General features: G+C 55.6%; 1 protein-coding gene across 2 annotated transcripts in view; it reads right to left on the reverse strand.

Moving 5' to 3' along the window:
• Positions 1–20451, reverse strand: part of LOC139232653 (eukaryotic translation initiation factor 5A-1-like) — a 30445-nt gene extending 9994 nt beyond the window's left edge. The window contains exons 1-4 of one of the 2 annotated variants that reach the window (XM_070863106.1): positions 20372–20451; positions 10501–10699; positions 5663–5767; positions 9–140 (exon numbers count right to left, since the gene is read on the reverse strand). In XM_070863106.1, the coding sequence (XP_070719207.1) occupies positions 9–140; positions 5663–5767; positions 10501–10671 (408 nt within the window). In that variant the 5' untranslated portion in view covers positions 10672–10699; positions 20372–20451. Of the gene's footprint in view, positions 1–8; positions 141–5662; positions 5768–10500; positions 10700–18579; positions 18763–20371 lie in introns of those variants that run through there. The other variant, XM_070863107.1, reaches the window with a different exon arrangement.
• Positions 20452–26500: the final 6049 nt, after the last annotated feature.

The following is a 26500-nucleotide window of genomic DNA, read 5'->3' on the forward strand; positions in this document are numbered from 1 at the left end:
GTACTCACCACAGTCTCCTCTCCAGCGTTGTAACGCTGCTCGATGTCCTTGCCCAGCTCGGTATCGGGGAGCTTCAAGTCTTCGCGCACATCACCGCTGTCGCCCAGGAGAGACAGGTAGCCGTCCTGGATCCCGATCAGCTGTGGGAAGTCAGCGCCGAGACAGGACGTCAGAACGGGTGGTAGGAGGGGAGGGGGTTCAAACCCAGATAGCCCACTCTCGTACACTCAACCCCCCCCCACCCCTCCCACCACACAAATACCTCCCCTCCTCCCCCAACCACAGATACCTCCCCTCCCCCCCCAACCACAGATACCTCCCCTCCCTCCCCCAACCACAGATACTCCCCTCCCCTCAACCAGATACCTCCCCTCCCCCCCCCCCACCCCTCCCACCACACAAATACCTCCCCTCCTCCCCCAAACAGATACCTCCCCTCACCCCCCAACCACAGATACCTCCCCTCACCCCCCAACCACAGATACCTCCCCTCCCCTCAACCAGATACCTCCCCTCCCGCCCCCCCAACCACACAGATACCTCCCCTCCCCCCCCAACCACAGATACTCCCCTCCCCTCAACCAGATACCTCCCCTCCCCCCCGCAACCACACAGATACTTCCCCTCCCCTCAACCAGATACCTCCCCTCCCCGCCCCCCCAACCACACAGATACCTCCCCTCCCCCCCCAACCACAGATACCTCCCCTCCCCCCCCCAACCACAGATACCTCCCCTCCCCCCCCAACCACAGATACCTCCCCTCCCCTCAACCAGATACCTCCCCTCCCCCCCCCCCCAACCACACAGATACCTCCCCTCCACCCCAACCACAGATACCTCCCCTCCCCTCAACCAGATACCTCCCCTTCCCCCCCCCAACCACAGATACCTCCCCTCCCCCCCCCCAACCACACAGATACCTCCCCTCCCCCCCCAACCACACAGATACCTCCCCTCCCCCTCCCAACCACACAGATACCTCCCCTCCCCCTCCCAACCACAGATACCTCCCCTCCCCCACCCCAACCACAGATACCTCCCCTCCCCCCCCCCAACCACACAGATACCTCCCCTTCCCCCCCCCAACCACACAGATACCTCCTCTCCCCCCCAACCACACAGATACCTCCCCTCCCTCCAACCACAGATACCTCCCCTCCCCCCCCCCAACCACAGATACCTCCCCTACCCCCCCCCCAACCACACAGACCTCCACTCCCCCCTCCAACCACAGATACCTCCCCTCCCCCCCCCAACCACAGATACCTCCCCTCCCCAACCACACAGATACCTCCCCTCCCCCACCCCAACCACAGATACCTCCCCTCCCCCCCCCAACCACACAGATACCTCCCCTCCCCCCCCCAAACACACAGATACCTCCCCCCCCACAGAGATACCTCGCCCCCCCTCACCACAGATACCTCCCCTCCCCCCACCAACCACACAGATACCTCTCCTCCCCTACTCCACCTCACAGATACCTCCCCTCCCCCCCCCCAACCACACAGATACCTCCCCTCCCCCCCCAACCACAGATACCTCCCTTCCCCCCGCCCCCCACCCAAACAGAGATATCTCCCCCCCCCCAACCACAGATACCTCCCCCACCTCACCAGAGGTACCTCTCCCACCCCCCTCACCACAGATACCTCTCCTCCCCCACTCCACCAGATATCCCCTCCAAACCAGATACCTCCCCCCCAACCCACACAGATACCCCCCCCAACCCACACAGATACCCCCCCCAACCCACACAGATACCCCCCCCAACCCACACAGATACCCCCCCCCAACCCACACAGATACCCCCCCCCAACACACACAGATACCCCCCCCCAAATCAGATACCCTCCCCTTTCCCCCCCCCAAACCAGATACCTCCCTCCCCACCCCCCAAACCACACAGATACCTCTCCTTCCCCCCCCCACAACTCACAGATACCCCCCCAAACCACACAGACACCCCCCCAAACCATAACCTCCCCCCCACCCAAACCACAGATACCTCCCCTCCCCCACCACAGATACCTCCCCCCACCCAAACCACAGATACCTCCCCCAAACCAGATACGCCCCCCCAAACCACAGATACCTCCCCTCCCCCCCCCAAACCAGATACCTCCCCTCCCCCACCACACAGATACCTCCCCTCCCCCACCACACAGATACCTCCCCTTCCCCAAACCACAGATACCCCCCCAAACCACATATAATTCCCCTCCCCACCCCCCAAACCACACAGATACCTCATCTCCCCCCCCAAAATCACACAGATACCTCCCCTCCCCCTCCCCAAACCAGATACCTCCCCTCCCCCCGCCCAACCACACAGATACCTCCCCTCCCCAAACCACAGATACCTCCCCCCCCCCCAAAACACAGAGCTACCTCCTCCCCCCCACACAGATACCTCCCCTCCCCACCACACAGATACCTCCCCTTCCCCCCCCCAAACCACAGATACCCCCCCAAACCACACAGATATCTCCTCTCCCCCCACCAAATACCTCCCCTCCCCCCACCAAACCAGATACCTCCCCCCCCCAAACCACAGATACCTCCCCTCCCCAAACCACACAGATACCTCCCCCCCCCAAACCACACAGATACCCCCCAAACCACAGATATTTCCCCTCCCCCCCCAAACCACACAGATACCTCCCTCAAAACCACAGATACCTCCCCTTCCCCCCACACAAACCACACAGATACCTCCCCTCCCCCCCAAACTACACAGATACCCCCTCCCCAAACCAGATACCCCCCCCGCCACCTCATCACCCCACCCCCCCCCAGATACCTCACCACCCCACCCCCCCGATACCTCACCACCCCACCCCCCCCAGATACCTTACCACCCCATTCCCCCCCCAGATACCTCACCACCCCACCCCCCAGATACCTCACCACCCCACCTCCCAGTTACCTCATCACCCCCGCCCCCCCCCACACCTCACCCCCCCCACCCACAGATACCTCACCCCCAATGTATCCCCTTACCCCCCCGATACCTCCCGCCAAAGCTCCAACTCAGATGTTTGGCCATGTAGAAAGCAAAATGGTCCATTCAGCCTCCCTTGAGCCCGTACCGCCTATCAGAGGGCTGATGGGCACCACAGCTCCAGTGGGCACGCTTTCTCCAGCTAGCCTATGTACTGCATCCTGCACAGTCTCCCACTGACCTTCTGCGGGGGCGGTGAGCCGAGCCTGGGTATGGCTATTCACTCACTCACAAAATAGCGTCCTCCCACCCCCAGGACTAAAGCTGCAGATCCAGCCTGGCTCCTTCTGATCTGTTCGGCCTTTACTCACTGCCCTAGATGTGGAGGAGGGTCAAAACAGGGAGAGAAGAACTCTCATTTTTCCCCATTGGCGAAATACAGATTGTGTGGAACGGGCCTATACTCTCTGGGTGGATAAGGGGGAACCAGTGGATGTGGTGTATTTGGATTTCCAGAAGGCATTCGATAAGGTGCCACATAAGAGGTTACTACACGATAAAAGTTCAAGGTGTTGGGGGTAATATATTAGCACGGATAGAGGATTGGCTGACTAACAGAAAACAGAGTCTGGATAAATGGGACATTTTCCGGTTGGCAAACGGTAACGAGTGGGGTGCCACAGGGATCGGTGCTGGGGCCTCAACTATTTACAATCTATATTAATGACTTGTTTGAAGGGACCGAGTGTAATGTAGCCAAGTTTACAGATGATACAAAGATGGATGGGAAAGCAAGTTGTGAGGAAGGCACAAGGAATCTGCAAAGGGTATAGACAGGCTAAGTGAGTGGGCAAACATTTGGCAAATGGAGTATAATGTGGGAAAGTGTGAGGTTATCCACTTTGGCACGAAAAATAAAAAAGCAAATTATTAGTTGAATGGAGAGAGATTACAAAATGCTGCAGTACATAGACACCTTGGGGTCCTTGTGCATGAAACACAAAATGTTGGTATGCAGGTACAGCAAGTGATCAGGAAGGCAAATGGAATGTTGGCCTTTATTGCAAGGGGCATAGAGTATAAAAGCAGGGAAGTCCTGCTACAACTGTACAGGTTATTGGTGAGGTCACACCTGGAGTACTGCGTACAGTATTGGTCTCTTTATTTAAGGAAGGATATACTTGCATTGGAGGCAGTTCAGAGAAGGTTCACTCGGTTGAACCCGAGATTAAGGGGTTGACTTATGAAGAAAGGTTGAGCAGGTTGGGCCTGTACTCATTGGAGTTTGGAAGAATGAGAGGTGATCTTATTGAAACATACAAGGTCCTGAAGGGGCTTGACAGGGTAGATGCAGGGAGGATGTTTCCCCCGGGCTGGGGAGTCTAGAACCAGGGGTCACAGTCTCAGGATAAGGGGTCGACCATTTAGGACTGAGATGAGGAGGAATTTCTTTACTGAGAGAGTGGTGAATCTTTGGAATTCTCTGCCCCAGAGACTGTGGATGCTGAATCGTTGAGTATATTCAAGACGGAGATTTGTGGGATACTAAGGGAATCAAGGGATATGGAGATCTGGTGGGAACATAAGAAATAGGAGCAGGAGTCAGCCATTCGGTCCCTTGAGCCTACTCCGCTATTCAATGAGATCATGGTTGATCTTTGACTTCAACTCCACTTTTCCGCCCGATCCCATATCCCTTGATTCCCCAAGAGTCCAAAAATCTATCAATCTCAGCCTTGAATATATTCAGAGACTCATCATCCACAGCCCTCTGGGGCAGAGAATTCCAAAGATTCACCACCCTCTGAGTGAAGAAATTCCACCTTATCTCTGTCTTAAATGGCCGACTCCTTATCCTGAGACTGTGACCCCTGGTTCCAGACACTCCAGCCCGGGGGGGAAACATCCTCCCTGCATCTACCCTGTCAATCTCCCTCAGAATCTTGTATGTTTCACTGAGATTGCCTCTTATTCTTCTAACCTCCAGAGAGTATAGGCCCAATCTACTCAATCTCTCCTCATAGGACAGCCCTCTCATCCCATGGATCAATCTACTGAACCTTCGTTATACCGCCTCGAAGGCAAATATATCCTTCCTCAGATAAGGAGACCCAAACTGCACACAGTACTCCAGGTGTGGTCTCACCAGGGCCCTGTACAATTGTAGCAAGACTTCCTTACTCTCGTACTCCAACTCCCTTGTAATAAAGAGGTGTGCTGGATAGCAACACACTCCAGTCAGTGCTCGTGCTGCTAGTTCTGGTAGAAGCTGGACAGCTTTTACACTCACTCTGTGCAGGTCCCGTCAACATAAGAACGTAAGAACGTAAGAAATAGGAGCAGGATTCGGCCATTTGGCCCCTCGAGCCTGCTCCGCCATTCAATGAGATCATGGCTGATCTAATCTTGGCCTCAATTCGAATTCCCTGCCTGCTCCCCATAACCCTCGACTCCCTTATTGTTCAAAAATCTGTTTATCTCCGCCTTAAATATATTCAATGTCCCAGCCACCACAGCTCTCTGGGGCAGAGAATTCCACAGATTTACAACCCTCAGAAGAAATTACTCCTCATCTCCGTTTTAAATGGGCGACCCTTTATTCTGAAACCCCCCCTTGTTCTAGATTTCCCCCACTTGGGGTCAACACACACACAGCCCCTGCCCACAGACCAAATCTCCAGTACTGTCCCTCCCTCCGATCGGCAAGGGTCCTTACCTGGTAGTCGGATCGTCTGATGTTGGGCACGTCCATGTTGTGGGTGGAAGGGCAGATGTCCTCGTACTTCTTGCCGGTGAATAGGTCGATGCCCACCAAGTGAACCTGGTGCCAACAGAGCAGAGATGGGTGAAGTGGCTGGCACAAGGCACGAAAGCGTGGTTAAGCTTTACAGAGGCCAGAAGCGCGGACATAACAGGAATTTATAATGGAAAATCTAACAAGAGGTGTGCACGGATACAAGGTGTTTAGTTGACAATGGGCTGGATTTTGGGCTTTGACCGCCCGTTACCCTGGCGACAATGGCGCCGGTAAGCACTTCCGGCCAGGCGGCCATATTCCAGCTCCCCGCTGGGGCAGCCAGGCCCAGTCACGGCAGGGAGCAGCGAGCCGGTGCGAGACACCGACGCAGTATTTGGTTCGTGCCCGACCCCCTGCTGGGAACGCCTGTGGAAGCTGGCGCCCCGAGCTGTAGTGGCCGCAGTGAGCGAAGACACGTCGACCTGAGGGAAGTGAGAGTGTGGGTTTTTGGGGCGATTTGTGCCGTGGTGCCGTGAGTTATTTATTGGGAATGTTTTGGGTGGGGTTTTTTCAGATTTCCCTCCCCACTCCCTCCCTCCCGCCTCCCCCCTCTACCCTGCCATTCCCTCCCCCTCCCAATCCCCCCCTCCCAATCCCAATCTCTTCCTCCCCCCCCACTCCCAATCCCCCCCTCCTCCTCCCTCCCCCTCCACCCTCCCCCTCCCTCCTGATCCCCCCTCCCAATCCCCTCCCCAATCCCAACCCCAACACCCCCCCAATCCTAACCGCCCCTCCTCCCCCCCCCAATCACAACCCCCCTCCTCCCCCCCAATCCCCTCTCCCCCCCCAATCCCAATCCCCTCTCCCCCCCCCAATCCCAATCTCCTCCTCCCCTTCAATCCCCTCCTCCTCCCCCCAATCCCAATCTCCTCCTCCTCCTCCTCCTCCCCACCCCAATCCCAATCTCCTCCTCCCCACCCCAATCTCAATCTCCTCCTCCCCACCCCAATCACAATCTCCTCCTCCCCCCCAATCCCCTCCCCCACTCCCAAATCCCAATCTCCTCCTCCCCCCCGCCAAATCCCAATCTCCTCCTCACCCCCCCCCGCAAATCCCAATCTCCTCCGCCCCCCCGCAAATCCCAATCTCCTCCGCCCCCCCGCAAATCCCAATCTCCTCCTCCCCCCCCCCAAATCCCAATCTCCTCCTCCCCCCCCCCCAAATCCCAATCTCCTCCACCCCCCCCCAAAGCCCAATCTCCTCCTACCCCCCCCCCCAAAGCCCAATCTCCTCCTCCGCCCCAAATCCCAATCTCCTCCTCCTCCCCCGCCAAATCCCAATCTCCTCCCCCCCCCCCCCAAATCCCAATCTCCTCCTCCCCCCCCCAAAATCCCAATCTCCCCCCCCCCCCCAAAATCCCAATCTCCTCCTCCCCCTCCCAATCTCCTCCTCCCCTCCCCCAAATCCCAATCTCCTCCTCCCCCCCCCCCAAAGCCCAATCTCCTCCCCCCCCCCAAATCCCAATCTCCTCCTCCCCCCCCAAAATCCCAATCTCCTCCTCCCCCCCAAAATCCCAATCTCCTCCTCCCCCTCCCAAATCCCAATCTCCTCCTCCCCTCCCCCAAATCCCAATCTCCTCCTCCCCCCCCAAAGCCCAATCTCCTCCTCCCCCCCCCAAAGCCCAATCTCCTCCTTCCACCCCCCCCCCAAAGCCCAATCTCCTCCTCCCCCCCAAATCCCAATCTCCTCCTCCTCCCCCAAATCCCAATCTCCTCCTCCCCCCCGCAAATCCCAATCTCCTCCTCCCCCCCCCCGCAAATCCCAATCTCCTCCCCCCCCCCCAAATCCCAATCTCCTCCTCCCCCCCCCCCAAATCCCAATCTCCTCCTCCCTCCCCCCCAAATCCCAATCTCCTCCCCCCCCCAAATCCCAATCTCCTCCCCCCCCCCCAAATCCCAATCTCCTCCCCCCCCCCCAAATCCCAATCTCCTCCTCCCCCCCCCAAAATCCCAATCTCCTCCTCCCCCCTCCCCCAAATCCCAATCTCCTCCCCCCCCCACAAATCCCAATCTCCTCCCCCCCCCACAAATCCCAATCTCCTCCCCCCCCCACAAATCCCAATCTCCTCCTCCCTACCCTCCCCAAATCCCAATCGCCTCCTCCCCCCTCCCCCAAATCCCAATCTCCTCCTCCCCCTCCCCCAAATCCCAATCTCCTCCTCCCCCCCCCAAATCCCAATCTCCTCCTCCCCCAAATCCCAATCTCCTCCCCCCCCCCCAAAATCCCAACCCCCCCCCAAATCCCAATCTCCTTCCCCCCCCCCAATGACACTCCGAGGCCGGCTATTTACAAACAGAAAATAGGTGCAGGCGTAGGCCATTCGGCTCTTCGAGCCTGCAACACAATTTTATATATTTTGATGAGAGTCCCCTCTCATTCTTCTAAATTCCATTGAATACAGGCCCAGTTGATCCAGTCTTTCTTGCTTAGCCAGCCTAACAGCACTGTGGGAGCACCTTCACCAGCGGTTCAAGGCGGCGGCTCACCACCACCTTCTCAAAGGGCAATTCGGGATGGGCAATAAATGCCGGCCTTGCCAGCGACGCCCACATCCCAGGAACGAATAAAGAAAATATACATTGCTGGGGCAGTGAAGAGGGAGCTTTATCGGTTGTAGCTGCTCGGGGAGTCAGAACGAGGAAAATATTTACTCGACAGTCGCGCAGCACCTTGAGGGTAGAAAAAGACTCAAAGGCACTTCACAAAAGGGAGAGACACTGAGCGTTTAACAAGTGAGAAACAAGAGATGTCCGAAGCATTGATCGCGGGTGAGGCACAGAGCAGTGGGCGGAGTGATCGAGGGAGGGCACTTTGAACAGGAGAGCATCCCAACATCTTGCATTTATGTAGCGCCTGTGACGAATTAAAACATCACGAGGTGCTTCACAGGAGCGTTATGCAAACAAAATGTGACACCGGTACACAGAATCATAGAAATTTACAGAACGGAAGGAGGCCATTCAGCCCATCGTGTCCGCGCTGGCCGACAAAGAGCCACCCAGCCTAATCCCACTTTCCCGCTCTCGGTCCGTAGCCCTGCAGGTTACGGCACTTCAGGTGCACATCCAGGTACTTTTTAAATGTGGTGAGGGTTTCAGGCAGTGAGTTCCAGACCCCCACCACCCTCTGGGTGAAGACATTTCCCCTCAAATCCCCTCTAAACCTCCCCCCAATTACTTTAAATCTATGCCCCCGGTTGTTGACCAGTCTGCTAAGGGAAATAGGTCCGTCCTAGCCACTCTATCCAGGCCCCTCATCATTTTATACACCTCAATCAGGTCTCCCCTCAGCCTCCTCTGTTCCGAACTAAACAAATCCCAGCCTCTCCAATCTTTCCTCATAGGAGGTATTAGGACAGCTTGGTCAGTGGTAGGTTTTAAGGAGCGTCTTAAAAGAGGAGAGGTAGAGAGGCGGAGAGATTTAGGGAGGGTATTCCAGAGCTCAGGACCTCGGCAGCTGAAGGCATGGCCGCCAATGGAGGGGTGAAGAGTGTGGGGGTTGTACAAGAGGGCAGAATTAGAGGAGCGCAGAGATCTCGGGGGGTTGTGGGGCTGGAGGAGATTACAGAGAAAGGGAGGGGGCGAGGGCCATGGAGGGATTTGTAAACAAGGATGAGAATTTTGAAATCGAGGCGTTGCTTAATCGGGAACCAATGTAGGCCAGCGAGCACAGGGGGTGATGGGTGAGTGGGACTCGGTGCGAGTTAGGACACGGGGCAGCGAGCACAGGGGGTGATGGGTGAGCAGGACTCGGTGTGAGTTAGGACACGGGGCAGCGAGCACAGGGGGTGATGGGTGAGCAGGACTCGGTGCGAGTTAGGACACGGGGGCAGCGAGCACAGGGGGTGATGGGTGAGCGGGACTCGGTGCGAGTTAAGACACGGGGCAGCGAGCACAGGGGGTGATGGGTGAGCGGGACTCGGTGCGAGTTAAGACACGGGGCAGCGAGCACAGGGGGTGATGGGTGAGCGGGACTCGGTGCGTGTTTGGACACGGGGCAGCGAGCACAGGGGGTGATGGGTGAGCGGGACTCGGTGCGAGTTAAGACACGGGGCAGCGAGCACAGGGGGTGATGGGTGAGCGGGACTCGGTGCGAGTTAGGACACGGGGCAGCGAGCACAGGGGGTGATGGGTGAGCGGGACACGGTGCGAGTTAGGACACGGGGCAGCGGGACTCGGTGCAAGTTAGGACATGGGCCAGCCAAATTTTTGTTCACCTCTAGTTAACGTAGGGTAGAATGTGGGAGGCCAGCCAGGAGTGCGTTGGAATATTCAAGTCTGGAGGTAACAAAGGCTCGGATGAGGGTTTCAGCAGCGGATGAGCTGACGCAAGAGCGGGATTGGCCGATGTTACCGAGGTGGAAACAGGCAGTCTTAAGTCACGCTGCCTTAAGTCACGCTGCGGATGTGTGGGCGAAAGCTCGTTTCAGGGTCAAATATGACACCAAGAGTTGTGAAAATTCTGGTTCAGCCTCAGACAGGGGCTGGGGAGAGGGATGGAGTTGGTAGCCAGGGAACGGAGTTTGTGGCGGGGACCGAAAACAATGGTATCGGTCTTCCCAATGTGCAATTGGAGAACGTTTCTGCTCATGCAGAACGTGGGGTGGGGGGGGGGGGGGTGGTGTGGATGGTGGAATGGGACTGGGTAGGCGAGGTCGGACAGTTTTGGAAGAGCTCAGGTTTAGGGAGGGAGGCCGCCCGAGCTCAGCGAATGCTCGGAAGGAGAGCAGACCCCGGCACCGTTCCGCCCGCCCTTACCTTGGCGTGGCCGTGCTTGCCAGTCTTGGAGGTCGACATGTCCACGATCTTGCAGGGGCGCCCCTTCAGCACGACAAAGCCGTTCTTGCGCAGGCCGGAGCATTGCATGGGGTAGGTGGTGGAGGCCCCAGAGTGGCCAGTCTCAAAATCGACATCGGAGGGGTCTGCCATCTTTAAGCTTGGGTTGTGTTGTGTCGTGCTGCAACAGAGAAGCAGCAAAGCCAGTGAGCCCTTCGCACCCAGGCACCAAACACCCTCCGCCCCCACCCCTCTGCATAACTGTAGGACAACGCAAACCACCACCACCTCAGCCAACGCCCAAACACAACCGGACCAAACTACCCTCTTTGATGGCAGGCATACAGTACATCACCACCATAGGCGGTCCCTCGACACGAGGATGACTTGCTTCCACGCCAAAAAGTGACGAGTTCACAGGTGTTTCAATGAAGGACCTGATGTTCCAGATCCCGAACTACATCCCGAAGGGTGGAAGATGCCTGTGGGTGGATTTTTTTAATGTGGGGTGACCGTTGCACACCAGCCACCACACGGGGCTTGACAGAGCGAGGTCTTGGTCCAGTGGCAAGGATTAACCAGGACGACTGGAGACCAGCTCTGCTGCACGGACCCAGTGCGCACACATATCGCACAGTGTGGGCTGGGCCCGTGCTGCCCCTGGGTCCCTCGCCTCTCCTGGGCCCCGATCACATCGCTCTACAGTCTCTCGCCGCCCCTTTGCCTTAAAAGGAGCATACCACTCCAGGGAGCAGCGCGAGCTGGCGGGGGACGCGACTGGATTGGACGTTACCATGATCCAGGTCGGTGATTGGAACGTGGACAGGTACAGCAATAGTGGCGACATGGGGGGGGGGGGAGAAAGAGCGGTGATACCGTATATGCAAGGTTGGTGGCACGCCAACCATAAGCGGGCGAGCTGTGCACCCAAGCATTACTCAACGCGAACAGCAAGCACGCATTCCACTCTCCCCTCCCACCCCATTGGAAGACCCATCAGAATGAAAAAGAAAAATAATTGGCTTTATATAGCGCCTGTCACGACCACCGGACGTCCCGAGGCGCTTTACAGCCAATGAAGTACTTTTGGAGTGCAGTCACGGTTGTAATGTGGGAAACGCGGCAGCCAATTTGCACACAGCAATGTGATAAAGACCCAGATAATCTATTTTTTCTGCCACGTTGATTGAGGGATAAATATTTGCCCCAGGACACCTGCTGCTCTTCGAAATAGTGCCATGGGATCTTTTATGCCCACCCGAGAGAGCAGACGGGGCCTCAGTTTAACGGCTCATCCGAAAAACGGCACCTCAAACAGTGCGGCACTCCCTCAGCACTGCACTGGGTGCGTCAGCCTGGATTTATGTGCTCAAGTCCCTGGAGTGGGACTCGAACCCACAACCCCCGAGATGTCTGCGCTCCTCTAATTCTGCCCTCCTGAGCATCCCTGATTATAATCGCTCCACCATCGGTGGCCGTGCCTTCTGTTGCCTGGGCCCCTGGCTCTGGAACTCCCTGCCTAAACCTCTCCGCCTCTCTTTCCTCCTTCAAGACACTCCTTAAAACCGACCTCTTTGACCCAGCTTTTGGTCACCTGCGCTAATTTCTACTTCTGCAGCTCGGTGTCAAATTTTTGTTGCCCAATACTCCTGTGATCGCCTTGGTTCGATTCACAAGAGGCGCTGTATAAATACAAGTTGTTGTTGTTGAATCAAGCCCATCGCAGACTCGAGATTCAAGAGGTTTCAGCAGGAAGCCGAGGAAGGCCCGAGTCCACCTTGCAGCCCTTTCATCACACCCTTCAATCCTTCTCGAATCGCTTCACACTTACTCTTTTAACAGGAGGCCCTGGAAACTTATCCCGATTTGGGAAAAATATTACGCCCCTTAACCCCAGTATCCATGGACAATGACACTTACAGGCTCTGGTGTTTAAAGCTCTTGGCATAATAACCAATTGTCCATGATAAATTCCTCAGAATCTTGATCGAGTCAGGCAACAACTTGCATTCATATAGCGCCTTCAACAAAGTAAAACGTCCCAAGAAGCGGTGTCCAACAAAGATCGGCACTGAGAGGCGATATTAGGACAGGTGACCAAGAGCTTGGGCAAAGAGGAAGGTTTTAAGGAGCTTCTTAAAGGAGGAGGAGACGGAGAGATTTAGGGAGGGAAATCCAGAGCCTAGGCAACGCAAGGTCCTTTCATTTCCAAACACAAATCACCTTTACATAAGAAATAGAAGGAGTCGGCCATTCGGCCCCTTGAGCCTGCTCCGCCATTCAATAAGATCATGGCTGATCTTCGACCTCAACTCCACTTTCCCGCCCGATCTCCTAGACTCCAAAAATCTATCGATCTCAGCCTTGAATATATTCGGAGACTGAGCCTCCACAGCCCCCCTGGGGTAGAGAATGCCAAAGATTCACCATCCTCTGAGTGAAGAAATTCCTCCTCATCTCGGTCTTAAATGGCCGACCCCTTATCCTGAGACTGTGGCCCCTGGTTCTAGACTCCCCAGCCCGGGGGGAAAAAACTCTCCAGCATCGACCCCCCTCCCCGACTGTGCCGACAGCTCCTCTCCAATCTCCCATTTTCTCCTCACTGTAAAGCTCAGAGATCTTCCGCCATGAGGGGCGTCACAGGAATGCAATTCGATTGGGACGGTCCCCTTCGGACAGCTTCTAAACCGTCCATAATTTATATTAACGATTTAGACTTTGGAATCAAAACCAGTTTCTAAAGTTGCTGATCACGCCAAATTGGAACCGGGGGGGGCGGGCAGAGAAAGTCTCAATACCAAGGAGGACTGCAACAAATTACAGGACATTAATAAACTTGGTGGGCCTATAATTGTCAAATGAATTTCAACATCGATAAATGGGAGGTTATAGATTTTGGTAAGAAAAATAAGGGTCACATACTTCTTGGAAAGTAAGAATGTAAATGGGGTAGAGGAACAAAGGGATCTCGGAGTACAAATACATAAATCACTAAAGTTGCGACACGGGTTAGCAAGACCATAAAAAGGCAAACCAAGAACTAGGGTTTATTTCTCGGAGGGATAGAACTGAAAAGTACGTTATGCTAAACCTGTATCGAACCATGGTTAGACCGCACTTGGAGCACTGCGTACAGTTCTGGTCGCCATATTGCAAACAGGATATAGAGGCACTGGAGAGGGTGCAAAGAAGATTTACAAGGATGATACCAGAACTGAGGGGGTATACACATCAAGAAAGGATGAGGGGTGACCGAATAGAGAACTTTAAAATGATGAAAGGTTTTGAGAGAGTGGATACAGAGGGAGTGTTCCCACTTGTGGGGAAGAGCATAACTAGAGGCCATCAATACAAGATCGTCACCAAGAAACCCAATGGGGAATTCAGGAGAAACTTCTTTACCCAGAGAGCGGTGAGAATGTGGAACTCGCTGCCACAGGGAGGGGTTGAGGCGAATAGTATCGATGTATTTAAGGGGAGGCTGGACAAGCGCATGGGGGAGAAGGGAATAGAGGGTTATGCTGATAGATTTAGATGAGGAAAGACGGAAGGAGGTTCGAGTGGAGCATAAACGCCGGCATGGACTGGTTGGGCCGAAAGGCCTGTTTCTGTGCCGTAGAACCAATGTAAACGGATGACACCGAGCTTCTCCATCTTTTTATACAGACACCTTTGCCTTGAGGTCAGTCCCCAGGCCCCCCTCGTACGTGAAATGAGCTTCCGACCACATATCCGCAGCATAACTAAAACTGCATATTTCCACCTCCGTAACATCGCCCGTCTCCGCCCTTGCTTCAGCTCATCCGCAGCTGAAACCCTCATCCATGCCGAAACCCTCATCCATGCCGAAACCCTCATCCGTGCCTTTGTTACCTCCAGACTTGACTATTCCAACGCACTCCTGGTTGGCCTCCCACATTGTACCCTACGTAAACTAGAGGTGATCCAAAACTCGGCTGCCCCGTGTCCTAACTCGCACCGAGTCCCACTCACCCATCACCCCCTGTGCTCGGTGCCCCGTGTTCTAACTCGCACCGAGTCATGCTCACCCATCACCCACTGTGCTCGCTGACCCCGTGTCCTAACTCGCACCGAGTCCCGCTCACCCATCACCCCCTGTGCTCACTGCCCCGTGTCCTAACTCGCACCGAGTCCCACTCACCCATCACCCCCTGTGCTCGCTGCCCCGTGTCCTAACTCGTACCGAGTCCCGCTCACCCATCACACCCTGTGCTCGCTGCCCCGTGTCCTAACTCGCACCGAGTCCCGCTCACCCATCACCCCCTGTGCTCACTGCCCCGTGTCCTAACTCGCACCGAGTCCCGCTCACCCATCACCCACTGTGCTCGCTGACCCCGTGTCCTAACTCGTACCGAGTCCCGCTCACCCATCACCCCCTGTGCTCACTGCCCCGTGTCCTAACTCGCACCGAGTCCCGCTCACCCATCACCCACTGTGCTCGCTGACCCCGTGTCCTAACTCGCACCGAGTCCCGCTCACCCACTGTGCTCGCTGACCCCGTGTCCTAACTCGCACCGAGTCCCGCTCACCCATCACCCACTGTGCTCACTGCCCCGTGTCCTAACTCGCACCGAGTCCCGCTCACCCATCACCCACTGTGCTCGCTGACCCCGTGTCCTAACTTGCACCAAGTCCCGCTCACCCATCACCCCCTGTGCTCACTGCCCCGTGTCCTAACTCGCACCGAGTGCCGCTCACCCATCACCCCCTGTGCTCGCTGCCCCGTGTCCTAACTCGTACCGAGTCCCGCTCACCCATCACCCACTGTGCTCGCTGACCCCGTGTCCTAACTCGCACCGAGTCCCGCACACCCATCACCCACTGTGCTCACTGCCCCGTGTCCTAACTCGCACCGAGTCCCGCTCACCCATCACCCCCTGTGCTCGCTTACCTACATTGGCTCCCGGTTAAGCAACACCTCGATTTCAAAATTCTCATCCTTGTTTTCAAATCCCTCCATGGCCCTCGCCCCCTCCCTATCTCTAATCTCCTCCAGCCCCACAAACCCTGCCACACCCGAGATCTCTGCGCTCCTCTAATTCTGCCCTCAATGAGCATCCCTGATTATAATCGGCCAACTATTGGTGGCTATGTCTTCTATTACCTAAACCCTAAGCTCTGGAACTCCCTCCCTAAACCTCTCTGCCTCTTTCCTCCTTCAAGACGCTCCTTAAAACCTACCTCTTTGTCCAAGCTTTTGGTCACCTGCCCTAATTTCTACTTACATGGCTCGGTGTAAATTTTTTAAAATCTCAATACTCCTGTGAAGCGCCTTGGGGCGTTTCACTACGTTGAAGGCGCTATACAAATATAAGTTGTTGTTCCCACTCTAGGCTCTGCACGTTGTCTCCTGTGCCTCACTGACCACAACTGAACACAGTACTCCAAGTCAAATACTTCAAATCTTCAGCATATGATACAGTATATTTGTGGCCACACAAGCTGAGCCAATTCCCTGCAAACCTGGCTCAGCCATGGCCCCATTTGGCAGCGCGCTCTCTCTCCTCTTAGTCACAAGGTTGTGGGTTCGAGTCCAACTCCAGAGACTAGAGCACATAATCCAGGCCGACACTCCCAGTGCAGTGCTGAGGGAGCGCCGCACTATCGGTGCTGCCATCAGAAAGGTTAAACCGAGGCCCCGCCTGCCCTCTCAGGTGGACATAAAAGATCCCACGGCCCCAGTAGGAAGTGGAACAGGGGGGGATGGGGGTTCTCCCCGGTGTCCTGGGGCCAATTTTTATCCTTCAACCAACATTCCTAAAAAAAAACCCAGATGACAAGGTGGATGCAGAGAGGATGTTTCCACTGATGGGGGAGACTAGAACTAGGGGGCATGATTGTAGAATAAGGGGCCACCCATTTAAAACTGAGATGAGGAGAAATTTCTTCTCTCAGAGGGTTGTAAATCTGCGGAATTCACTGCCTCAGAGAGCTGTGGAAGCTGGGACATTGAATAAATTTAAGACAGAGATAGACAGTTTCTTGAACGATAAGGGGATAAGGGGTTATGGGGAGCGGGCGGGGAAGTGGAGCTGAGTCCATGATCGGATCAGATCAGCCATGATCGTATTGAATGGCGGAGTAGGCTCGAGGGGCTGAAAGGCCGACTCCTGCTCCTATTTCATATGATCCGGTCACATTGCTGTTTGTGGGATCTTGCTTTACGCAAATTGGCGGCCGCGTTTCCTACATTCTGTCCCGCGACCCAGGGGCGAGAGAGTGCTGCCTACTGAGCCACAGCTGACAGGGTGATGTCCTGGGTGGGTGCAGGTCTGTCACTGAAGGCGGGAGCAATCCGAGGGCAGGCGATTCAAGTAATAACGGTCACGGACCAGCAACCCACATGCACTATGCTCAGAATCCCAGGAAGCTGAATTCACTGCATCTTGGCCACTGACTTGACACCAGAGAAAGACTATTAAAGAAAAAACACTTTGTGCGTGGCCGACACACGACTCAATGTCCTGTAAAGCGGTCAAGTGAGTCACTGGGATATAAAATTGAAGGGCACCTCGAAGTAGGTCAGCGAAGCAACCGTGCCGGTATAAATCACACCCCAAGACTTGTCTTTTTGAATTAAGACCAGCACACGAGCGAATCATGCCAATGGGTAAGCAGTGGCTCAGCGGGCAGCCCAGTTCGGAGTCGGAGGGGCGGCGCTGAGGGAGCGCCACACCGTGCCGTCTTTCGGATGGGACGTAAAAGATCCCGTGGCCACTATTTCAAAGAGTTCTCCCCGGTGTCCTGGGGTCAATATTTATCCCTGAACCAACCTCGCAAGAACAGATGATCTGGGTCATTATCACATTACTGTTTGTGGGAGTTTGCTGTGCGCAAATTGGCTGCTGCGTTTCCTCCATTACAACAGAGTCTACACTCCAAAAGGGAATGCACTGGCTGTAAAGCGCTTTGGGTCGTGAAAGGTGCTATATAAATGCAAGTCTTTCTTTCACTGGACCAGGTACACTCTTGAATCATCACAAATCGAGTAACACGCTCCTTGATCACAAGTCGAAACACCACTGCATTGAACTGTGAATGGTAATAGGCACTGCCTTCATTACAGCTGACTGCGAGCGCATGCACCATTCCCCTTCAGCTAGTCCGCCCGATACACGCACCACAGCAGGCTCCTGAAGCATTCAGGCCACAGGGAGCAATGGTTCCCTGCATTACAGCCTCGTCACAGTCCAGACACCCAACCTTTCGCCAAACCGGCCAGAATAAGTCGCACAGCTCCCCCTACACAGTCCCAGCTCTTTCAGCACCCCAGGATCCACCATCACCGCCCCACAGCTCTCTGCAGATAGCCAGTATCCCCTTCACTACTCCACAGATAGGCAGTGCCCCCTTCATTACCCCACACCCCTCCGCAGATAGCCAATACCCGTGTCACTCCCCCACACCCCTCCCCAGACAGCCAGTTCCCCCTTCACTCCCCCAATACACACCCTCCCTCCATCCCCCCACCCGCTGGATGTACACCCTATTCCTCCCCTCACCAATACACTGATTAACTGCAGGGATAAACTCCCTCTCTCTCACCCCCCACCCCCCCACGCCGTCGTGGATCAATTCATTCTTTCCCTCTCCCCCGTAGGATATATTCCACCTTCTCTTTCCCCCCTGCACCCCCATATCCCTGAATAAACTCCCCTGCCTGCTCCCATTCTCACGGGTAACATAAGAAATAGGAGCAGGCCGTAAGCCCCCTCGAGCCTGCTCCGCCATTCAATAAGATCGCGGCTGATCATCGACCTCAACTCTGCTTTCCTGCCCGATCCCCATGACCCTCGATCCCCCCGAGAGATCTATCGATCTCAGTCTTGCAATACTCAATGACTCAGCATTCAACGAGCCTTTAGGGCCGAGAAGTCCAAAGATTCACGACCCCCAGCGAAGGAATTCCTCCTCGTCTCCGTCTTAAATGGCCGACCCCTTATCCTGAGACTGTGCCCCTTGGTTCTAGATTCTCCCCCCGCCTCCCGAGGGGAAACAACCTCTCTGCATCTACCCTGTCAAGCGCTCTCAGAATCTTACATGTTTCAATGAGATCCCCTCTCATTCTCCGGAAAGCATAAGCCCATTCTACTCTCCTCATAGGACAACCTTCTCATACCAGGAATCAGTCTAGCTCAAATCACGCCACGATAGTTTGAAAGTTTGAACTGTTCACAAAAAATTATTCAATATAAAAAGCTGGCTTCAATAAAAAGGGACCGTAAACTGCGTCAGCACCACCCCCTCCCCACTCACAGGGATAAACTCCCTCTCCCACCCCACCCACCAGCAAGTGCACATCCAAGCACTTTTTAAAATGTGGCGAGGGTTCTGCCTCTACCACCCTTTCAGGCAGTGAGTTCCAGACCTCCACCACCCTCTGGGTGAAGAAAGTTCTCAACTCCTCTCTAAACCTTCGACCAATGATTTAACTACGTCCCCTGGTTATTGACCCCTTCTGCTAGGGAAGTAGATCTCCTCATTATTTTATACACCTCAATTAAATCTACCCTCAGCCTCCTCTGTTCCAAGTAAAACAACCTACTCCCTCTTCCCCGTCTCCCTCCCCCTCTCTCTCCTTTCCCAGACCCCCTGCATCCGTCGCCCCTCAAATCTCGCCCACAACCTCTCTCCCCCCACCCCCCAGGCCCCCTCGCCCCTTCGCCTCCCTCCCCTCCCCCCCAAGGCCCCTCCTTCTTTCTCTCTCACTCTCTCCAGGCCCCCCCCGCTTCTCTCTCTCCTTCCTCTTCTCTCCCCCATCTCTCTCGATCTAACTATCCCCAGACCCACTGCATCTCTCCTCTCTCTGTCCCCAAGCCCCCTCCTTCGCTCACTCCCTCCTTCCCCTCCTCCTCCTCTCCCTCTCGCTCCAAGCCCCCTCCTCCCCCTCTCCCTCTAAGCCCCCTCCTCCTCCTCTCCCTCTCGCCCCAAGCCCCCTCCTCCACCTCTCCCTCTCCCTCTCGCCCCAAGCCCCCTCCTCCTCTCGCCCCCTCCTCCTCTCCCTCTAAGCCCCCTCCTCCTCTCCCTCTCGCCCCAAGCCCCCTCCTCCTCTCGCCCCAAGCCCCCTCCTCCTCTCGCCCCAAGCCCCCTCCTCCTCTCGCCCCAAGCCCCCTCCTCCTCTCGCCCCAAGCCCCCTCCTCCTCTCGCCCCAAGCCCTCTCCTCCTCTCGCCCCAAGCCCCCTCCTCCTCTCGCCCCAAGCCCTCTCCTCCTCCTCTCCCTCTCCTCAAGCCCCCTCCTCCTCCTCTCCCTCCCCAAGCCAAGCCCCCTCCTTCCCCAAGCCAAGCCCCCTCCTTCTCTCCCTCCCTAAACCCCCTCCTCTCCCTCCCTAAGCCAAGCCCCCTTCTCCCCAAACCCTCTCCTTCCCTCCCTCCCTAAACCCTCTCCTTCCCTCCCTGTCTGTCCCGAAGCCCCCTGCATCTCTCTCCTTCCCCTTCTTTATCTATCTATCTATCTCCAGGCCCCCTTCTTCTCCCTCCCTCCCCCGGCCCTTGCACCTCTCCTTCTCTCTCCTCTCTATCGCTCTCTCCCCAGGTCCCCTCCTTCTCTCCATCCCTCCTTCCCCTCTCCATCTATCTATCCTCAGGCCTCTCTCCCTCTATCCCCCTCTCTCTATCCCCAGGCCCTCTGCACCTCTCCCTCTCCCCCTCTATCTCTCTCCTTCTCTCCCCCCGGGCCCAATGGCGGCCCGCTGCTCCTGGCGGCGCGGTGCGGCTCGGGTCGGGTGCCGGGCGGCGCGGCTCGAGTCGGGTGCCGGGCGGCGCGGCGCGGCGCGGCCCCCCTCAGCCTCTCCCCCTGCCCCAGGCCTCCCGCCACCACATGGCCGCCACTCACCGTGCCCCCGATCCTGGCCCACAGCGCACTGCGCCTGCGTGCTGCACGCCCCGCCCGCTCTGCGCCTGCGCGCACTCCTCCCCCCTCCCTTGCGCACTGGCGTCGCGCTGCGCATGCGCAGGATTCTGCTGACTCGCTCCGGGGAGGGGGCGGGGCCATGCCTTAAAGGGGCAGCGCACCCTGAAAAAATGCACCAACCAGAATTGGCAAAAACACAAGAAGATGCATTTAAGGGGAGAGTAGATAAGTGCATGAGGGAGAACGCAATACATAGGATATACGGCACAGAACATAACAAATGATGGTACCCTATTTAAACCAAAGGTAGTCCAAAATTCGGCTGCCCTGTGTCTTAACTCGCACCAAGTCCCGCTCACCCATCACCCCCTGTGCTCGCTGCCCCGTGTCCTAACTTGCATCGAGTCCCGCTCACCCATCACCCTCTGTGCTCGCTGCCTCGTGTCCTATCTCACATCGAGTCCCACTCACCCATCACCCCCTGTGCTCGCTGCCTCGTGTCCTATCTCACACCGAGTCCCACTCACCCATCACCCCCTGTGCTCGCTGCCCCGTGTCCTAACTCACACCGAGTCCCACTCACCCATTACCCCCTGTGCTCGCTGCCCCGTGTCCTATCTCACACCGAGTCCCACTCACCCATCACCCCCTGTGCTCGCTGCCTCGTGTCCTATCTCACACCGAGTCCCACTCACCCATCACCCCCTGTGCTCGCTGCCTCGTGTCCTATCTCACACCGGGTCCCACTCACACATCACCCCCTGTGCTCGCTGCCTCGTGTCCTATCTCACACCGAGTCCCGCTCACCCATCACCCTCGCCGACCTACATTGGCTCCCGGTCCAGCAACGCCTCAATTTCAAAATTGTCATCCTTGTTTACAAATCCCTCCATGGCCCTCGCCCCCTCCCTATCTCTGTAATCTCCTCCAGCCCCACAACCTACCGAGATGTCTGCGCTCCTCTAATTCTGCCCTCCTGAGCATCCCTGATTATAATCGCTCCACCACTGGTGACCGTGCCTTCTGTTGCCTGGGCCCCAAGCTCTGGAACTCCCTGCCTAAACCTCTCCGCCTCTCTACCTCTCTTTCCTCCTTCAAGACGCTCCTTAAAAACTACCTCTTTGACCGAGTGTTTGGTCACCCACTCTAATTTCTACTTACGCGCTCGGTGTCAAATTTTTTATTGTGTAATACTCCTATGAAGCGCCTTGGGACATTTCACTACGTTTAAGATGCTATATAAATGCAAAAAAAAAAGATTGATATGAAGCCAAAGAATGAGAACGATAAGGGAGTGAACGGTTATGGGAAGCGGGCGGGGAAGTCGAGCTGAGTCCATGACCAGATCTTATTGATCTTATTGAATGGCGGAGCAGGCTCGAGGGGCCGAATGGACAACTCCTGCTCCTATTTCTTATGTTTTTATGAGACATTAGGATCTGCCATTTTAAGTATGTAATCTGCAGCTTGTCAAACGTTTATAAATGAGACAGAGCAAGAATAGGGAACTTCCTATACTCGACTAAGATACAAAGTTACATCCATAGTGATCCATTCTTGCAGCCTTTCCAAAGGTCATAGGTTAGCACATCCTGTTCTCACACATGTGTGCTTCTTGTAGGACTTGGTGCCCAGGAGTGAGGACCTTGGGTGATCCTGCCCTCGTTTCCCCCTCCGTCCCCCACCCCCACTGACCCTGCCCAACCCCAGCCTGGGTGGGGATAGGGGGGAGCACCGTGTCCAATTGCTGTGCTCAGGCTGGGTTGCCACGAACTCAGCCCTGGCACCTTCTGTTCTGCGTGTCTTGCTTTGACTCACCCAGGAACACAGGAGCGGGAGGAGGCCATTCAGCCCCTCGAGCCTGTTCCGCCATTCATTGTTGTTGATGCCAGATCATTGGATATATTCAAGAGGGAGTTAGATATGGCCCTTACGGCTAAAGGGATCAAGGGGTATGGAGAGAAAGCAGGAAAGGGATACTGAGGTGAATGATCAGCCATGATCTTAGTGAATGGTGGTGCAGGCTCGAAGGGCCGAATGGCCTACTCCTGCACCTATTTTCTATGTTTCTATGTTTCACCCGCCTCGGTCCCGAAGCCCTTAATATCCGTGCCTAACAAAAATCTGTCAATCTCAGTTTTTACATTTTCAATTGACCGCCCCCCTCCCCCAAGCTTAAACAGCTTTTTGTGGGCAGTGAGTTCCAGATTCCCACTGCCCTTTGTGTGAAGAAGTGCTTCCTGACATCACCCCTGAATGGCCTGGCTCTAATTTTAACGTTAAGCTCCTTGTTCTGGACACCCCCCCCCCCCCCCCCACCAGAGGAAACAGTTTTTCTCCAGCGACCCTATCAACTCCTTAAATCATCTTAAACCCCTCGATTAGATCGGCCCTTAATCTTCTACACTCGAGGGAATACAAGCCCAGTCTGTGCGACCTGTCCCTCGTGATTTAACCCTTTTAGCCCCGGGTATCATTCTACATCGGGTAGAATGTGGGAGACCAACCAGGAGTGCGTTGGAATAGTCAAGTCTAGAGGTAACAAAGGCATGAATGAGGGCTTCAGCAGCGGATGAGCTGAGGCAAGGGCGGAGACAGGCGATGTTACGGAGGTGGAAACAGGCGGTCTTAGTTACGCTGCAGCTATGTGGCCGGAAGCTCATTTCCGCCGACTCCCCCCTCCATAACAGACCCTGACTCCACTCCTGCCTCAGCTCATCTGCAGCTGTAACCCTCGTCCGTGCCTTTGTTATCTCTGGATTCCGCTATTCCAACACTCTCCGGGCTGGCCTCCCATCTTCCACCTTGCATAAGCTTAACCTCATCCAAAACTCGGCTGCCCCGTGTCCTTACTCACTTCAAGTCTGACATCCAACCATCAGCCCCTGTGCCTGCCGACCTACAATGGGTCCCAGTCCGGCAACGCCTCCATTTTAAAATACTCATCCTCGTTGCCCTCTCCCTATCTCTGTAATCTCCTCCAGCCTTAAAACCCTCCAAGAACCCTGATTTCCTTCAACTCTGACCTCTTACGTATCCCCCACTTCCATCGCTCCACCATTGGAGGCTGAGCTTTCAGACCTCGAGGCCTTAAGCCCTGGAATTCCCTCCATAAACCCCTCGGTCTCCCTCCTCTTCTAAGATGCTCCTTAAAACCTTCCTCTTTGGCCAAGATGATGGTTACCTGACCGGCGCGGACACGATGGGCCGAATGGCCTCCTTCCGTGCTGTAACTTTCTATGATTCTATGAATATCTCATTATGTGGCTAGGTGTCAAATTTTATGTGATAATGCTCCTGTAAAAGCGCTTTGGAACATTTTTCTACATTAAAGGCGCTATATAAATGCAAGTTGTTGTTGCTCATCCACTGCTGAAGCCCTCATCCGTGCCTTTGTTAGCTCTAGACTTGACTATGCCAACACATTCCTGGCTGGCCTTCCACATTCTACCCTACGTAAACTAGAGGTGATCCAAAACTCGGCTGCCCGTGTCCTAACTCGCACCGAGTCCCGCTCACCCATCACCCCCTGTGCTCGCTGCCCCGTGTCCTAACTCGCACCGAGTCCCACTCACCCATCACCCCCTGTGCTCGCTGCCCCGTGTCCTAACTCGCACCGAGTCCCGCTCACCCATCACCCCCTGTGCTCGCTGCCCCGTGTCCTAACTCGCACCGAGTCCCGCTCACCCATCACCTGCTACGCTCGCTGCCCCGTGTCCTAACTCGCACCGAGTCCCGCTCACCCATCACCCCCTGTGCTCGCTGCCCCGTGTCCCAACTCGCACCGAGTCCCGCTCACCCATCACCCCCTGTGCTCGCTGCACCGTGTCCCAATTCGCACCGAGTCCCGCTCACCCATCACTCCCTGTGCTCGCTGCCCCGTGTCCCAACTCGCACCGAGTCCCGCTCACCCATCACCCCCTGTGCTCGCTGCCCCGTGTCCTAACTCGCACCGAGTCCCGCTCACCCATCACCCCCTGTGCTCGCTGCCCCGTGTCCTAACTCGCACCGAGTCCCGCTCACCCATCACCTGCTACGCTCGCTGCCCCGTGTCCTAACTCGCACCGAGTCCCGCTCACCCATCACCCCCTGTGCTCGCTGCCCCGTGTCCCAACTCGCACCGAGTCCCGCTCACCCATCACCCCCTGTGCTCGCTGCACCGTGTCCCAATTCGCACCGAGTCCCGCTCACCCATCACTCCCTGTGCTCGCTGCCCCGTGTCCCAACTCGCACCGAGTCCCGCTCACCCATCACCCCCTGTGCTCGCTGCCCCGTGTCCTAACTTGCACCGAGTCCCGCTCACCCATCACACCCTGTGCTCGCTGACCTACATTGGCTTCCGGTTAAGCAACGCCTCGATTTCTTGTTTAAAATTCTCATTTTTGTTTCTAAATCCCTCCATGGCCCTCGCCCCCTCCCTATCTCTGTAATCGCTCAACCATCAGTGGCCGTGCTTTCTGTTGCCTGGGCCCCAAGCTCTGGAACTTCCTCCCTAAACCTCTCCGCCTCACTACCTCTCTTTCCTCCTTTAAGATGCCCCTTAAAACCAGGGGTCACAGTCTAAGGATAAGGGGTAAGCAATTTAGGACCGAGATGAGAAGAAACTTCTTCACTCAGAGAATTGTGAACCTGTGGAATTCTCTACCACAGAAAGTTGTTGAGGCCAGTTCGTTCGATATATTCAAAAGGGAGTTAGATGTGGCCCTTACGGCTAAAGGGATCAAGGGGTATGGAGAGAAAGCAGGAAAGGGGTACTGAAGTTGCATGATCAGCCATGATCATATTGAATGGTGGTGCAGGCTCGAAGGGCTGAATGGCCTGCTCCTGCACCTATTTTCTATGTTTCTAGCATGACCGGTTCTGAGGCGGTTTGATGGTTGTCCACTGTTTGCGAGGAAAGTTTGATCCTTCAGGTTGTACTGTGGGCTCCTCTAAAAGGAATTCATTCCGTATGTTAGCTTCCCCTTAAATGCATTTAAAGCAGCGTGGAGGCATGCCACTTCAACGTGCAGTGCGAGCACGGTGCAGGAGAGTGACGGCCGTGAAGAGGGCGACCGGATTGGACGTCACCCGAACCCAGGTCACTGATTGGAGCGTGGGCAGGTACAGCTGGAGCGGCGAGGTCGGGGCGAAGGAGCGGCGAGAGAGGGTGGGAGGGGGCTGGTGTGGAGCATAAACACCAGCATGGAGCGGTGGGACCGACTGGCCTGTTTCTGTGCTGTAAGCTTGGTATAGGATGTTGCTCGGGGCAGTCCCGTGCAATAAGTTTTTAAGTCGGTTCACGGATTCCCGGGTCGCCTGCATTTTCTGCGGTCTGGAAGAGTACGTGTTCTATATTCACGTAGAGTGTGAGAGGTTGCAGCCCCTCTTCCATTATTCGAAGGGGCTGCCCCCCCCGATTTGAGGCTGCGCTTCAGTCCCACACTCCTGATCTTTGGGCACCCCGGTGCGGAGGGCAGCTCGGAAGGCCTCCTCGTAGGACTGCCCCTGGGCCAAGGGGTTCAGGCAGCGGGCGGTCGAGGGGGTCGTTCAGCCCAACTGCCTGCCTCTCTTCCGCAGTTACATCCGAGCCAGGGTGTCCCTGGAGATGGAGCACGCCGTGTCCACCGGTACGCTCGCGGCCTTCCATGAGAGGTGGGCGCCGGAGGGACTGGAGTGCATCACAAATGGGAACAAAATTTTAATTTCATTTGTTAGGTTTTCTTAAGCATTTTTGGTTAGTTTGCAGTTTTTAAGTTGTACTTTTTAACAAGGGGCACTTGGTTTAATTGTATAATTGAAAAGAGTTGTTAACTTAGTATGATGGGTAAATAGAATGATTGAACAAATGATTTGCAATTAGAATTATTGACCATGGGAGGCGGTCTCTGCGATCTTTACCCCTTGAACTGAATTTAAGAATGATGACATTATTTCTTTTTTGAAACTGTCAAATTCAGAACAGAAAAGGAAAATTATCGCAAATTTCTCATTTTTTGAAAAAAAAATCGTGTTAATTTCCCATTCATAAAGGAGAGTTCTGCCGCGGGGGCGGCCTCAGCCAATGGGAGCCAAGATGTTAATTACAGGGCGGCCAATCGGAGCGCGGCCCGGCTGTCCGGCCCCGCCCAC

Source organism: Pristiophorus japonicus, chromosome 20, assembly GCF_044704955.1.
Source record: "Pristiophorus japonicus isolate sPriJap1 chromosome 20, sPriJap1.hap1, whole genome shotgun sequence".
NCBI classification, from domain to species: domain Eukaryota; kingdom Metazoa; phylum Chordata; class Chondrichthyes; family Pristiophoridae; genus Pristiophorus; species Pristiophorus japonicus.